This window comes from Pezoporus wallicus, unplaced genomic scaffold, assembly GCF_028554395.1.
Source record: "Pezoporus wallicus isolate ANWC-B61680 ecotype Strahan unplaced genomic scaffold, APGP_CSIRO_Pwel_v1 contig_8013, whole genome shotgun sequence".
Taxonomy (NCBI): domain Eukaryota; kingdom Metazoa; phylum Chordata; class Aves; order Psittaciformes; family Psittacidae; genus Pezoporus; species Pezoporus wallicus.
The window spans coordinates 1,505,376-1,519,981 of NW_026636761.1; the positions used below are offsets into that span (position 1 = coordinate 1,505,376).

The 14,606-nt window shown below is 46.7% G+C and overlaps 1 protein-coding gene across 1 annotated transcript in view; it reads left to right on the forward strand.

Moving 5' to 3' along the window:
- Window positions 1-14,352, forward strand: part of CFAP77 (cilia and flagella associated protein 77) — a 59,646-nt gene extending 45,294 nt beyond the window's left edge. Inside the window, exons 4-6 of the mRNA XM_057401592.1 lie at window positions 3,289-3,391; window positions 4,933-5,022; window positions 14,131-14,352. Of these exons, the coding sequence (XP_057257575.1) occupies window positions 3,289-3,391; window positions 4,933-5,022; window positions 14,131-14,199 (262 nt within the window). The 3' untranslated portion in view covers window positions 14,200-14,352. The remainder of the gene's footprint in view (window positions 1-3,288; window positions 3,392-4,932; window positions 5,023-14,130) is intronic.
- The last annotated feature ends 254 nt before the right edge of the window (window positions 14,353-14,606 follow it).

Genomic DNA, 14,606 nt, shown 5'->3' on the forward strand with positions numbered 1-14,606 from the left:
TTGTTAATACTTTATTATACTTTTTAACATTGTTTTTTACAGTAAAATAGCCTATTAGGAGGCTGCAGCTTCTTTTCTAGGAGATTTCTGGCAGCCTTGCATACCACATCGTATAACCAAGTTAGCAGGTGCTTGTCATTTCAGTTGAAAATAGGTCTGTACCCTGGCTCTTGAAAGTAAATTAGAGAGAGAGTCTATTAAAGAGACAGGAACTGTTTCAGGGATAATAGTTTTGAAAATGTGCACAGATAAATCTTAAAATATTTAGGAAATGTCAGCATTAGAAGTGGCTCCAACTATTTGACTATAAAAGGAAGCATCTGATTATTTTTTTCCACAATTATAAATAATTCGTTACATCCTATCAGAACTTCTTCCCCTTTCCTGCCTGTGGCAGGGTGGTTGTGCCAAAACAAGGAGATCTGAGTGACTCTGAACGAGATGGATTTTAACCCACAATAATTGTTTTCAGCGGATGCTTCCCCCGATCTCCCCACAGCATCCCCAGATGACAGCAAAATCCTCTCAGTCCAGAGGGGTGACATCTGGGCAGGGTGACAAAAGGAAACAGAACACACAAGCCATTTACTCCTGTCCTTAAGTAACACTAAGGCAAGAGGACGTTTTCCTAAAGGCCAGCTACAAATGAGAAATCCTGTCACACTTCCAAGCGGCACCGATACCGAGGCCAAAATTCCCCATCCACTCCGATGGGATCAGTGTTTGACCTACAAAGAAAAAGCCACCTCACTGAAATTTCTCCAGTGACTTCAGTTGAAGGGTGTTACCTGATATCCCCTGTTCTTCCCCTCTTCATCAGCATTTCTCTCACAAGAGGCAGGAAAAGACAGATGAAGCTTCATGTCCTACAGCCCCACCAGAGCTTACGTGCATAACTAAGCACACGAGCCATTCCCACTGATTTCAAAGAGGCAGTTCATGCGTGTATCATTCCAGGCATGATTCTATACTTTGCTGGATCAGGACTTAAATGCGATTAATCACACGGCAGGGAAGGATCTCTGAAGAGCACCAACCCAAATGTGTCCTTTCACGCATTTACTTACAAGCCAGCTGTGGACTAATCAGTCACCAACTGGCTGGTCCAGTGGAGATGGTAAAAGTCACCTCCATAGAGGTGTGAAAACACATTCAGCTACCACAAAAATCAATAATCAAACACTACACACAAAGGCTCAACATTTTCCTCTGTCCCTCCCTGCTACTTCTGCACACCAGGCAAGCTCCTGCCTTGGAGAGCAAATGGACAGGCCAAGGAAACAAGCTCATGTGCAAAGCTCACCATATGCTTGTGCCAGAAATCCCAAGATTTACTCCATGCAATAATACTGGAGACCTACCCAGAAAATAAGACACTTGACCACAGGTTTGCCCTATCTTTCATCCTTTGCAAATGTTCCACCCTGCTCTGATCAGTAGGAAATTCCAGACTGGAAGGGAAAGAGAAGGGACAACAAAGGGTAAATGTTGGGTGTCACCTTTGGCACTGGGTGTCTCCAGATAACAATCTGGAGCAGCACAGCTGATTTGTAAGCAAAGCCCTGAAAAGCCCTGCAGCATGTGATCTATGAAGCAGGAGGTCTGCAGAAGGATGTCTCCTCCGATATGAATGCCCCCTCGGGATGTATATTGCTGGATTGCACATCTAGTATCATTAGAAAACACGACCATAGATTAGGCTGTTTTGAAGCATGTGGTGTGCAATAATTAAGTAATAAAAGTCACCACAGGGGTGGAGGAACAAGAAACGGAAGAGTTACTATTTGCATATGCACTGCTGGTGCCCTCTGTGATAGTCAAAGATTCCCGAGACTGCTAAAAGCTGTCTGCTACTGATTTTGGACCCACTCCTGCCAAAAGCCATGAAGCACCAGCTCACCCTGTAGCACATGGGCTCTCTAGAGAAAACGACCTTCTGGTGGAGATGGCGGCCCAGAAACAGCCCAGCAGTTAGTTCTGTTCCCCAATGTCTTCCAGTTGGTCTGAACAGGCAGGGAAAGCACTGCCTTTCTGTCACAGGAGCTGCAGCTGAAGGAGCTGCAGGCTACAGGTGGGAACAGAACTGGGGCTCCACAGTCCTTGGTTGCTGCCAAGGTGGAGGAATCCCTCCCCAGCAAGGTGTACAAGAACAAGGACCAATAAAACTTGAAGCTGGAGTCCTCCATCACCTTCAAGTGTTTGCTTCTGTGGGGAAAGAACAGCAGCAGGACCACAGCGATAACTGATATGCTGTCCTCAAGGCAAGAACCCTGCTGCTGCCACTGCCAGTTCTGCCTCCCATGCTGATGAAGTATCCTCACTTGCGAGGAGCAGGACTCGACCATTTCAGGCTGCAGCTCTGCCACAAGCTGGTCAGGTTAACCCCAGCTCAGAGCAGCTGAACAGGACACTAGCCAGCAAGCAACTGCCTTTTATTTTTCCTGAACCATGCTCATCTGTCGCACCTCTCTGCTGCTGTCTTCTCCTGGCCAGGATGCTCCTTGGTATGCTGCTTCAAGGGGCAAATGTATCTGTGCAGCTGAGGTACTAGACCAGGGCTTAGCGTTCCAGCTCCCCTTTCTGCTGCCTTGAGTCAATTTTTATCTCTATTCAGACTGCTCAGGACAGCACTTACTCCTCTCACCCAATCAGTCATTCCACGTGTTTGTGGGGTTTGGTATACCACAGTAGTGATATTTCAATTGCAAACCCAGTGTTATTTTAGCAAAACCTACTTTGCACCCAGTGGTTCTTCCACACAGCTCCCATGGCTGCGTCAGGCTGGAGGGGACCCAGCCAGAGCTGCTCCTATGAGCCCCAGGGTGGCAATGCAAAAACCCAGTTCTCTGCCTCCAAACATTGCTCCATTCAGTGCTTTCATTACCCATCATCAGGTATCAGCTGGGAAATGTTCTCCTGGAGCCATAGCAGGGCCCAAAGCTGAGCCACAGTTGTGGTGCTTTGTGCTTCCAGCACACTGGGGCTTGAGGAGAGATGGCAATATGGGCCCTGTAAAGGGTTGTGCAAAGATAGAAATTGTGCCAATTCTGGGCAATGCTCTAGCACAATCATGCTACAGGTTATAACAAGGGCATGCAGGCTGTGGAGTATGAACTGAAAATGCATCTGCATTCAAGGCTTTCTTGAGCAAGAGAAAGCCTTTTCCAATGTGAGTGTGGCCGATTCTCACCAGTCACACTTTCCAAGAGCGGAGGTATGAATCAGCATGGGGAGGTAAAGAGATATTAACACTGGGGATTATACTGTCATCTTTTCAATGTTTTGCAGGTCTTGCACTCCCTTTTTTGACCTCCTCCACCACAGATACCAGCAGCTGTGGATGGAGCAGCAGAGAGCCCTGACAACAGCGGAGCGAATGGAAAAGAAAAAGGTGATAATACTCCAGCAGTGCTTACCCTTGCTGTGCATAGCACTGCTACCCCACAATGGATGGGCTTCCCCCAGCTGAGAAAGCATCCTCCCTGACTACTAAAAGGCTGGTGAAGCCTAACAAAGATGAGCTGCTTCCCAGATAAGATGGGCCTGGCTTCAGCCAGAGCATCCGCTGTAGGGGCAAAGACCAGATATGCAAGTCACAATGTGTGTGCTCTAGAAACCAAAGAGAGGGTGGTGTTTGTGGGGTTAAGTATTCTTGTATCTGAAGCCATGCATGGGAGCTGAGCAAGTTCTTCAGGGTAACAGTGCTTTGGCCAAGGCCTTTCAAAGGCTTAGACACCTATCCCACAGAGATACTTTTCTAGCCATCATCAAATATGTCTGCATCAATATGCCTCTAGGTACAGGTTGCCCAGCTAAATTCCCAGTATCAACTGAAACAGAGGCTCTGGTTCTTTTTGCATTGCTACAATAGTAAAACACCCTGCTGTGACAAAGAATTAAGTTTCAAATTATCTTCAGTGTTTATGTTGTACTTATGCCAGAAGCTTTGCAGGCTATCCTTTGGACAGCATCAGCTCTGCTCAGCTTACCTGTGACAGCGGACAAAGCAATGGAATAACCAACGAATGGACCAGCATCAGCTCTGAACCTGGCATGGTGTGGTTGATGCCAGCACCCAGAGCAGTTGTTAGAGTGCATTGCTGTGCTGTTAAACAAGCCAATATTGTAAGAACATTTAAAAGCAGCCAATGACTGTTTTATTAGTTAATGGCTCAAAGAAGAGTTGAGCTAATATGGTAATGACCAATTTCAATGGGCTTACTGCCATCACAAACTATGCTTTATAGTTGAAGTGCAAGAATACAATGTTCTTAATTAGCAGCTACTTTATGAATACACAAGCCTAGGGTGCTTAAAACTGCATCCCTACCTTCTCTACTAATGATAGATGTTTTTAATCACTAGGCTCCCTCCATCAAGTTCCCAAAGCCTGCAGCCACCAATTATCAGTTAAAAACCCACATCCTAGACCAAAGAGCAGACAGATTCCCTAAGGTTTCACATGGCTAAAACATTCACCAGGTACCTGCACTGGCTCATGCAAGAACTATGAAGCACTGCAAGCTGCAATTAATCAGGAAAGCAACACACAGGACAGCCAGGAAACCCTCCTGTAGTGGGAGTGGTAGAAGTGACTTTCTCAGCTAGTGATGAGCCATTGCTCTAGCTCAGAGCGCAGGCAGCAGTCATCTCACTGGGATGCCATATAAAGCAGACACAGAGCTGGAAGCTGCTCGTGTTTGTCTCATCAATATGTTTTAGGTATCAGTACTGGCTGTGTAGGCATGGAAAAAACACCCAGATCAGGCACTTGTGATCACCCATCCAAAGAGACTTTTAGTCTTGCTCACCTCTGTGTCATTACACTGCTTATATATGCCTATATACCTTATACATCATGACACTATCCTGATGTCTATAGATCTGCACCCATTTCAGCCCATTCTTCTTTACCTTTGGTTGCAGAAAGAGAAAGTGCGTGAAACTCGCACCACATTCCTGCGAAAAAACCCACTGCCTCCAAAGGAGGAGTCCTTCTGGCACCTGCCCAGCTTGGAGAAGGTATGGAGCACTTGCCTGCACTCAGGGACACCTTCTAACCTTGCCCACATGCCCTGATAACACACAGGGTCTGGATAGGAGATACCTTAGTACACAATGAAGGTAGACACGAGGCTCTTCCTCAGAGCTCCCAGAGATTCAGACCCTAAATGATCCTGTACTGGATACATTCAAACATCAGCCCGTTTTGGACTTCAGGGTGGTGTACTTTTTGCAGCCATAAGACCTGGAAGAGAGGCAACAGATGCCCAGATAAGGGTTTAATGACTTATTTTCTAACTTGTGAGCACTTTCATGCCCTTTCACGAGATGAAAAGCATCCTTCTATGTCCTACAGTACTAACAGTACTGGGTTGGCCTTTGTTTTCTGCTGGTATTCCCACAGCTACCCTCCACAAGCAGAACAGTCAAACATACATTTTGGTAGCCTGCCATTTAACCAGCTCCACAATAATCAATTTAAACCACATCAGAAGTTCCAAGGAGAATTTTTCACCCCAAGAAATAGCTTTCCAGAAAGCCTGCACTTTTGAAACCTCTCTAAACTACCTGATTGACAATATTCACCCTGAGACTGAGCAGAGGGTCTAGCCAGGTTATAGATGTGCATGACACTTCCTTTAATTGATCCAAATCAGAGCTAAGGTGAAGATTTCTTGTTCTGGCAATGGGATTTAAACACCTCCCTGAATTCATCTGTGCATCCTGCTATGCTCTGGGGTAGTTGTTTATATTCTGTTAGCTATGTTTGTGGTGTAAATTACAGGGAAGCTTCAAGTGAAGAGCTAGGGGGTATTTCAGGAAGGAAGGGAAAAGAGCTGGGCAAGCAGAATAGAAGGGAGACTCCAGGAAGTCTGAAAGCACTGAAACCCTGCAGGGAGTTTACGTGGCCAAAATCATATCTGGCATTGATAGATACCACTGCAAAGAGCCTTTCAGCTCTCTGCCTCAGCCCTTGTTCTGATGGGGTTATTTTTTTTTGCCATGCTGTTGATTTTTACCTGCAGTTTAAAACAACAAAGAAGGCTTGTGACTTCCTGAAGCTAATTTACTTGTACAAGTTGGAGAGTTTCAACCAAGAAATGCGTTTTGCACCACCTTGATGTATTCCTCTTACGTCCTGTCTAAGACTGTCCGATTAGCATATGTCAGTAATCATTTATTCCCCACTGCCTGTCAGCACAGAGCTGCTGCTGCAGCTAGTGTCAGGGAAAGAACATGACCGATCGCTGTTAAACAGATTGTGTAAGTCACACGAGATACTGGGGCAAGCCTCCTCTTTAGAGCTCCTCTCACCCCAGACCTTTCCATCACTATTCATTTTTCAGCCTGTGTTTTTCTTCATGCTTTCCCTTTTGTTTCATCCGTGACTGCGGTTGGGTTTCTCCTCCCAGACACAGCTCACAAACCCGAGTCTTTGCTTCTCCTCTCTGCTTTTCTCCTTCCTCTCCTCTTCCCTTCCTTCCCAGAAGCAGCATCTGGGCAGGAGGGACAGCTCACTTTGCACAGCCCCTGTAGATTTCCTGTACTCCTCCTCTCTCATTATGTTAACCTAGAAGGTTTGCCTTTCCCCAGCTGCAGATCTAACAGGCACAGCCCATGTTAGATCTTGGATCAGGAAACTCATTATTCACTTGAGGTTCAGTCGTGGGTTCCTCCATAGAAAAATAAGTTCTCTTGATCATCCATAAACGTTTACCCAATTAGAAGCAACCCTCAAAAAGTTAATAGTTCCAAAGACACTTGGTAGCCTCCAAACTGTGCTGTAACTACCTCTGTAAAGCTGGTGGTAGAATGGTCTTGAAAGACAAACTGGACCAACCTATTAACCAGACTCAGGGTCTTCAGGGGTCACTATCAATTCTGCCTTTATGAGGGTGACAATAGAGAGCAGTGCTCCAAAGTGAAGGACCTTGTTCTTACAGCCTTTCTGTCCTCATGAAACCTTTTTCTCAAGGTTTTCTATGGTCATGGATAACTACTTTATGGCTTTATTTCTTTTAAGAGCCAGTGCCCTGTGAAGGCCAGCAGCTGGCACTAACTGCTGTAGGCAGTTTACTAAAATACTGTCTTTAATCCATACAACACCCTCATCCTACTGCTCAAAAAGGGGTAGGAAGAGCAACCACAAAAATATCAACTTCAGAGAAAGCTTGTTAGCAGACTCCCACCTATTATTTCCAGCCTTCAATGACACTGACCTGCTCTGGCTATTACAGAAGGTGCTCATTACCTGAGAACAATTTCAAACTTTGGGTCAACTACATTCTGAGATCCCACATCCCTGACCAGAGCCCCACTTTAGACTATTGTTCCATGTGACCTGAGGCTGGTGCAAGGATGTGATATGTCCTCAAGCTACTCACCCTTCTTGTCACTCAGTTACCCCTGTCATCTGGCATGATGCCTATCAGCCTGGCCTGCTCTGGGCCTGGGGAAAGCACTGCAGAGCACCCAGCTCCTGAGATCATTGTAGCCCAAAGCAGGGGGTAGCAGGAAGATGAGATTTTGTTCCTTTAGACCCATAGAAGTCATCAATGAGGGTTTTTCTATTCCCATCCTGACCCCTTACAGAGAACTGCAGAAACTGGGCGTGGATGTTAACACTGGCTGTTAATCTGGGTTTTCCATTCAGTCCCTGCAAGACTATCTCCTGGCCCCATGCTAGAGCATGCAGAGGAAGCGGAAGACAAGAAAACAAAGGAGCTTTGCCATCCCACTAATTGCCTCTGCTTGCTCCCTGCATTGCCAGGGCTGCATGACATTACGTAGTCATTCAGTCAGTAAAGTATAGACAAATTGACTATATTTTCATTTGGATTTAGGTTTCAGCCCCACTGCTTTAGAATAATGACCCACGCTGTTAAGCTAACCGGGTGATTTACAGGCTCTCCCACACTGGGTGATCGCTCCTGTTCCACGTCTCGCTCTGGAGGACTGACCTGGCTTGCGGTCTCCTGGGCCCTCCAGCTCGCTGAGACAAACAGGTCGCAGGGAGACAGTCATGTCCTGATGGGCAGTTCATTAGGGAAAGTTGCTGAATTGGAGATTTCTTACACAAAACCAAACAGAAGTTAACTCCTTGCTCACCTCAGCAAGATTCTCCACTGCCCTCCTCTTCCTCAAGTCAGCTTTCCCCAAGACAAACAGCCTCTGCCTTGCTCTGCCTGCAGTGACACGATTCCCAAGCTCAGATTTTGCCAACACAGCTGGGACTATGGACCAAGACTTCATTTATTTGTAGATGTGGGACTATGTTCTGTACCTCAGGCACCCAGCATGGACATAAGTATATCCCTGCCCCCAGTGCTCATGGGATGTATCCTATCCCTGTATCACTCATCACTACTCATCTCGCATCCAAGCGGAAGGACATCAAACTCTGGAGAGGATGTTGTTGCCTAAAATACAGCATCCCCACAGCCTTGCCTCTGCCAGGCCAGGGTGAGGCTCCAGCTACCTCCATCAGAATATCTGATAGCCACAATCCAAACCAGTGAGTCAGGGCTAGCCATTCTGCAGTAGATTGCCAGTGTTCTGTCAAGTCAACCAGAAGGATTCAGGACAACACCTCACAGCAGCAATGTAGGACACAATTCACCCGCGTGTCAAAACAGCTCCATGCGTTGCATGTCACTGACACACATCAGGCTTTTTCCTTTGCTCATTAGAGGATTCCAACTTGCACAGGGTGGCTTTTCAGGGAGGATAGTCTTGTTTACTTGACCAAACAGGGGGAGGAAAGAAAACTCAACAACTTTGGACAACACTTTTGTCAACACATACTGCCTTCCCCAGCAGATGAAACAGGCTGCACTCGATGCGCGATATGAATAAGCGATAAGCAATTGACGAGCAAGTGTTCGGGTACCTTGGCAAAAGACTTAATTTGCAACCTGGCACTAAATCAAAGGCTCTGTCAACGGCTGAGCGGCTCTCCCGCATATGCTTGCGTTACCTGGGAAAGCTCTGTCAGGTAAATTTCCACTGAAAGTAATTAGAAGAATCCCCACTGTATAAACTTTGCAGCAAAATTCTGGGCTCCAGGATTTGATTCTCACCAGGGATCCGATATCTGCTCACAGCCTGATTCTTCATCAGAATTAACAGGTGAAGTTTAACACATACACACAAAAATGTTCCACATTTCTTTTTAATGCCTTACCTCTATTTTTGTCTGAAGAGCTGAACTGACAGCTCACGTAATCTTGCAACTGTTGTCTTGTCAGAAAAGCCATAGACTCTGTTTAAATAACCTGGGCTTAATACACACAGTGGGTTGACTTTCTAGATGTGGCATTTATCCTCCCCAGGTTTGAGGGCAACAAAATTTCATGGAGTTGAAGTGTTCCAAAACTTGTCTCCAGGGGCCTAAATAGTAGTTAAATAATACAGCAATGAGTTCAAGAGCTTTCTGTCACCGTGGTACCAGACCAAACCTCCCTTCAGATGGGATTCTGGCTGACCAAGAAAGAAAAAAATAATCAGAAAATCAGTGTCACCTGGTGGCTGTTCAATGGTCCAGCCTTTCCGGTATCCCTTTGCACACATCCTGAACACTCAACTTCATCACACCCTAATGCTGCCCTCTGCCATGCTTAGCACTTCTTTGTGTCTCCCTGAAAGACATGGTAACCCATCATTCCTCTGCCATTTTCATTGCTCTCCAGCATCTCCCAGTTGACACAGGAAAACAACACCCCTGCACCATCTCCAGGCCAGGCTCCATCTACATCCAAGCCTGGGTGCCCAAAGACAGCACAGGCAACTGTCACCAACCAATGCCCATTGCTGCTATGGAGCATTTACACCTGAAGGAACAGATCTAGGGTGCCTGCAGTAGGGTAAAACCACACACACAGTGTTGAGTAACAGGTGAACACCAACCAGTGCTACCTGCTGTTTCATACACAAATCCACAGAAGTGCTTTTTAAATGGACTTGGGATTTCATTCATGGACCTATTCTGCCTTCTGCCAAGAGGCTGTTTACCAACAGACAACTTAGTTTGAAGTAAAACTTCTGCCTGGCATGAAAAAGCTGAGGATTCAAATCTCAAACACATGAGGTCAGTATGAAAACTGCCACTCTGGTCTAATACCAGGACATCTACCACGAGGGGTACACATTGTTACAGCTCCAGTGGGTTCACTCTCCTTTACTCATCCTGTTGTACATACCAAGTGACCGGGGAACTTCAGCAAACATCTGTGACCCTTATTTTCAGGTAGCAAAAAAAACCTCCCAAATCTCTGTGGGGCATTAAATACAGCAGCCAAAAGAACCATTTGAAACATTCCTACATCTGAAGCAGATAAGGATCATTTAGCCCAGACTCCCTTGTCCTGACTTTCCCTGTGTTCTTAGAATTAGAAAGGTGGGGAGAGAAAAAACTAACCCCATTCATTAAACCAGTTAAGAGCACTACTGCCAGGAAAAGCCACAGTATTTGTAACCTTAATAATCCAACACACACCTCCAAGCACAGCTCATCTTGGACAAAATAACGTCTGTTTTAAAAGTACCTGCCTCTCCCTAACTTGTCATGGCATTTGTTGACAACCCTATTGAAAGCCGCTCTCAATGCAGCTGTGAAGGATCTTTCAGCACCTCTTTCTCTTTCCTAGACAGTTTTTGAAAGGAAAGGGAGGGAAAAAAAAAGCCATCAATACAGGGGGAAAAAGGCATCAGCAGCCAACATCAGCTGATGAAGCGTCTCACCTGGGCCCCCAGCACACCGCCTCCAATTAAATCAAAATGGTTTGTTTTTAATGGTCTTTTACACTGACAAGTGGGCTATCATTCCAGGCCTAGAGAGCTGTCAGGGAGCCGAGGCAAATCCTCCGTTGATAATGCCCAATGCTTCCAATTAGGAGCCGAGGCCGCTCCTGGCGCACTAACGATTCCCCAGCCTCCCCCAAGGCCCCTTCGGCGCTGGCTGTTTCGTCTTCCCTCTTCCTCCATCACAAATTACTGACACAAAACGGAGGCGCCCCGGTGCCTCCTCACCACACCGGGCCCCGGCCCTGTTGGATTTAATGAGGCGATGGAAGTTTGTGCGGATCTTCCGCTAAATTCTTTTCTTGTTTGACAGCTGCTTGAGTGTTGACCTTATAAAAGATTTAGTGTTTCTCATTATTTTCTGTCAAGCTTTACAAGTGATAGCTGCACGGAAATCATTTGCATCTCGATGTGCGCGCACGTGGGGTTTTTGTCTGTACGGGGATGCTCGGCACGGCGTGCGTCGGTGTGTACACCCTACCCCTCTTCACATTGTGTATTTTATTCCCTCCCCCCCCCCCCCCCAAAAAAAATATCTATGAACATGGAACTGTTGGGTTTGGGAAGAAAGAGAAAAAAACACAAACAGGAGAGGACTTAAAAGGCCAAGGATTTGTTGGACTGCGGTAAATGAGGGAGGTTTTGAAAAAGGAGTAGAGATTGGTTTCCCGTAAAGAGAGCTCAAGAAAGTGTTTTGTCACCCTCTAAAAGGATTCAGTCGAATGGATGATGGAAAAACTAGGCTAGGCTAGGTGCTGCTTTGTTGTTAAAGTGGGAAACGGCACAAGGCTGGGAGGCTACCTCTGAGGAGCAGGCAGAGCCAGGCGGGTACTACAAGAGGAATAGGTCCAGCCACATCTCCCTGAAGTCAAGCATGGGTCCTACAAGGGCAGGAGGAGAGCCTGGTGCTGCTTGTCTCTTGCTTCAGCCCTTTTTATGGGCTCTTTCTCAACACCTCCCACAAATCATTACAAACCATTTAATCCAGGTACATTAATTAGCACTTCCACCCAGTAGCTAAGCTTACTGAGCACCCAAGGGTGCTCACAGTGCCCAGCACCTACCTCACCAAGCCCAGCATCAATAGCACCCACAAAGCCTGATTGGTCTCTAGAGTACATGTTCTGCTGCTGTCAGGGGAGCTCTGCCTTCCCTGTACCAGCTTAGTTTTTCTGCCTCCCACATGCTATTTATTAGTCCTCCATTAACATACATGCTACTGCTTGCAACACATACGTGGTTGTACTAATGCTTGACAAGTGATCATTTACAGTCCCCAGATTCAAAACATTATCATAACTGTGAAACCCAATTGAAAATCACACCCAAATATATATTTAAGTTTTAGGAATTATAAGGTGTTTTGTTATTGCCCCTCTAACTCTTTGAAGCAAGCACTGACATTACAACACCCCAGCTGCAAGGGTCCTGCAGGTTTTAATCTGTCAATGACAAATACAATGAACAAGAGCAGAACACTGCACCTAATCAGCAACTGAAAACCATCGCAGTTCTATCATCCTGCAAGGAAAACCACCAAGCTTCTGCCAACAAACTATGTTCCTGCCCTGCTACAGCCAGTGCTCTAAACCCACGGTTCAGACAAAATCCTGGCCTAACAGCCCATGTCCACACCAGAGCAATGGTGAAGATCATCAGCTGCGTCTAGAGGAAGTGTCTTTGGGTTCGTCATTTAGAATACGAATTAGAAGTATCGGAGATGAGGATCCATCACTGGCATTGACTTCTCAACACCAGTCTCTGTCATAGTAAGACCTTTGACCCAAGAACATCCTTATCTTGACTCTAATTTCTAGCCCTCGTTAGGAGAGGGTTCATCATTTTTTAAGCTAGCACTGGTCCCCTGTCCCACACCTGGTGCTTCCCACTTACTCATGCCGAGGGCAGAAGCTGGCATCCCTCACGACTTTGTCAAGGCTCTGCTAACTTTAATTGCTGCCAGTTGTGGCTCAGTGTGACATTGCTCACCTGGGAGCTCTCTACCAAGACTGGAGTGAATGAACTGCTGTCTCCTCCCTGCAGCTTCAACCCAGTCCCAGGCAGAAGTTCCCTTCTGCCCAGATCCCAGCACTGGTGGGCAGGGAGCAGGATGGGAAAGGCAGAGGCACATTCCAGAGAAGCAGCTCTGCTGTCCCTATCTGCAAGCACTGGATTTTAATAACAATCCCAGCTCCGAGGGAATAACTCCTGCATCTTTAATAGGAGGCTGGAGCTGTCCCACATCCCAGGGACTACCCACCTATGTCAGCAGCCCTGGGTTCTGCCTCTCCCACCTTTCCTTCCTGGAGCAGTTTATGTCATTGCTGCTACTTGTGAGAAAGCAAAAACATCCAGAAACAACTGTCTGAAGTTAGGCACTGAAATGCATACGTAAGTACCTGCGCGCCTTCCTCCAGAGAGGGGGAATAGCTAACTACGCTTTGTTTGTCTTGATTAATGAGATCACTAGCGAGCTTTCCAGGGCAAAGACGCCGGTGTATTTTTACATATGCAAAACCTGACATCCAGCCAGCCTGAGCAGGGTGGGGGAGGCAGCTCCGCACATCCACACAAGGCAGATGTAGGGCACAGGGTATTGCGCTGGGGCAGATAAACCCCTTCCACCCCGTGGTAAAACCACTCCATGCGCACCTCAGTAACTCTGCATTTACTGTGCAAGCCTGCTGCATGCAGCTGTGTGCAAGCAGCACCCCAAAGGGTGCTCACCCCAAAGGGCCCAGGGACCTTTCTCTTCCAGAAGATCTTGAGACATCACACAACCAACACAGCGCAGTAAGACTGCAGGATCTTGTTACTAGGGCAGAATAAGCATCTCCTGAAGTCAATCAGATGACTTCCCCTTTCTTTGTCTTGGGATTTGCTCACCCATCACCACCACACCAAAGGTGATTCCTGGGGAAAGGCTGCTTCTGTGTTCATTGGCCAGGTCATGCAAGAGCCCCTGATAGGCTCTGGACCAATCCTGGCCCCCCAGTGAAGCACACAAGTCCCCTGTTGTAGAAAACCAGCCATATTTATTTCAGGGTCCACCCTAAGGTGTGAGAGCATTTGGAAACATCACACAACCAACACAGCACAGTGAGGCTGCAGGATCTTGTTACTAGGGCAGAACAAGCATCTCCTGAAGTCAATCAGAAAACTAGCTCTCTTTTCAAACAGGCTGTGTTTAACTTCAGCTGGAGCAGCACCTCCCAAACAGGCAAAACCCTTGTGCTAATCCAGTCCTCTTGCTGCTTGTGCCACAACCTGTTTTCTCTGGCTGGCTGCTCACTGTAACCACTTGTGTATCTGCTCCTTCTCTTACAGGTCAAGCCTCACCTCAGTACTCTTCCAGACCATCAGGCTCGTCAAAAGGCATTCAGTGCCACCCATTGAGGGGTGTCTGTGGGACACGGGCCCCAAAAGAGCTACACAGAACTGTGCTGGGCATCACAGCCCTTGGACCCTGTGACCGCCATAGGCAATAGGCTTTCTGTCTTTGAAAGTGTGCTAATGTAGATATAGCCAAATAAATCATATATTTGAAAGGGAATGATTCTGCCTCAGCCTGTTCATTGCTTTGTATCAGTCACACAACACCTTTACTCAGTCTGATCAGCACAATTCCCATCATGCTCAAAGTCACAGCACTCACACCAGCACAGCCTCAGAGGGAAAACTGTTCATTCTGCACAATTATATTAAATGCAACCATATCCCAACTGATATCAAGTCCATAATATCTCATAATCCATCAGTTCTTCTCATTTCTGTGCCAAATAAGCTTCCCATCACTGCCTAAT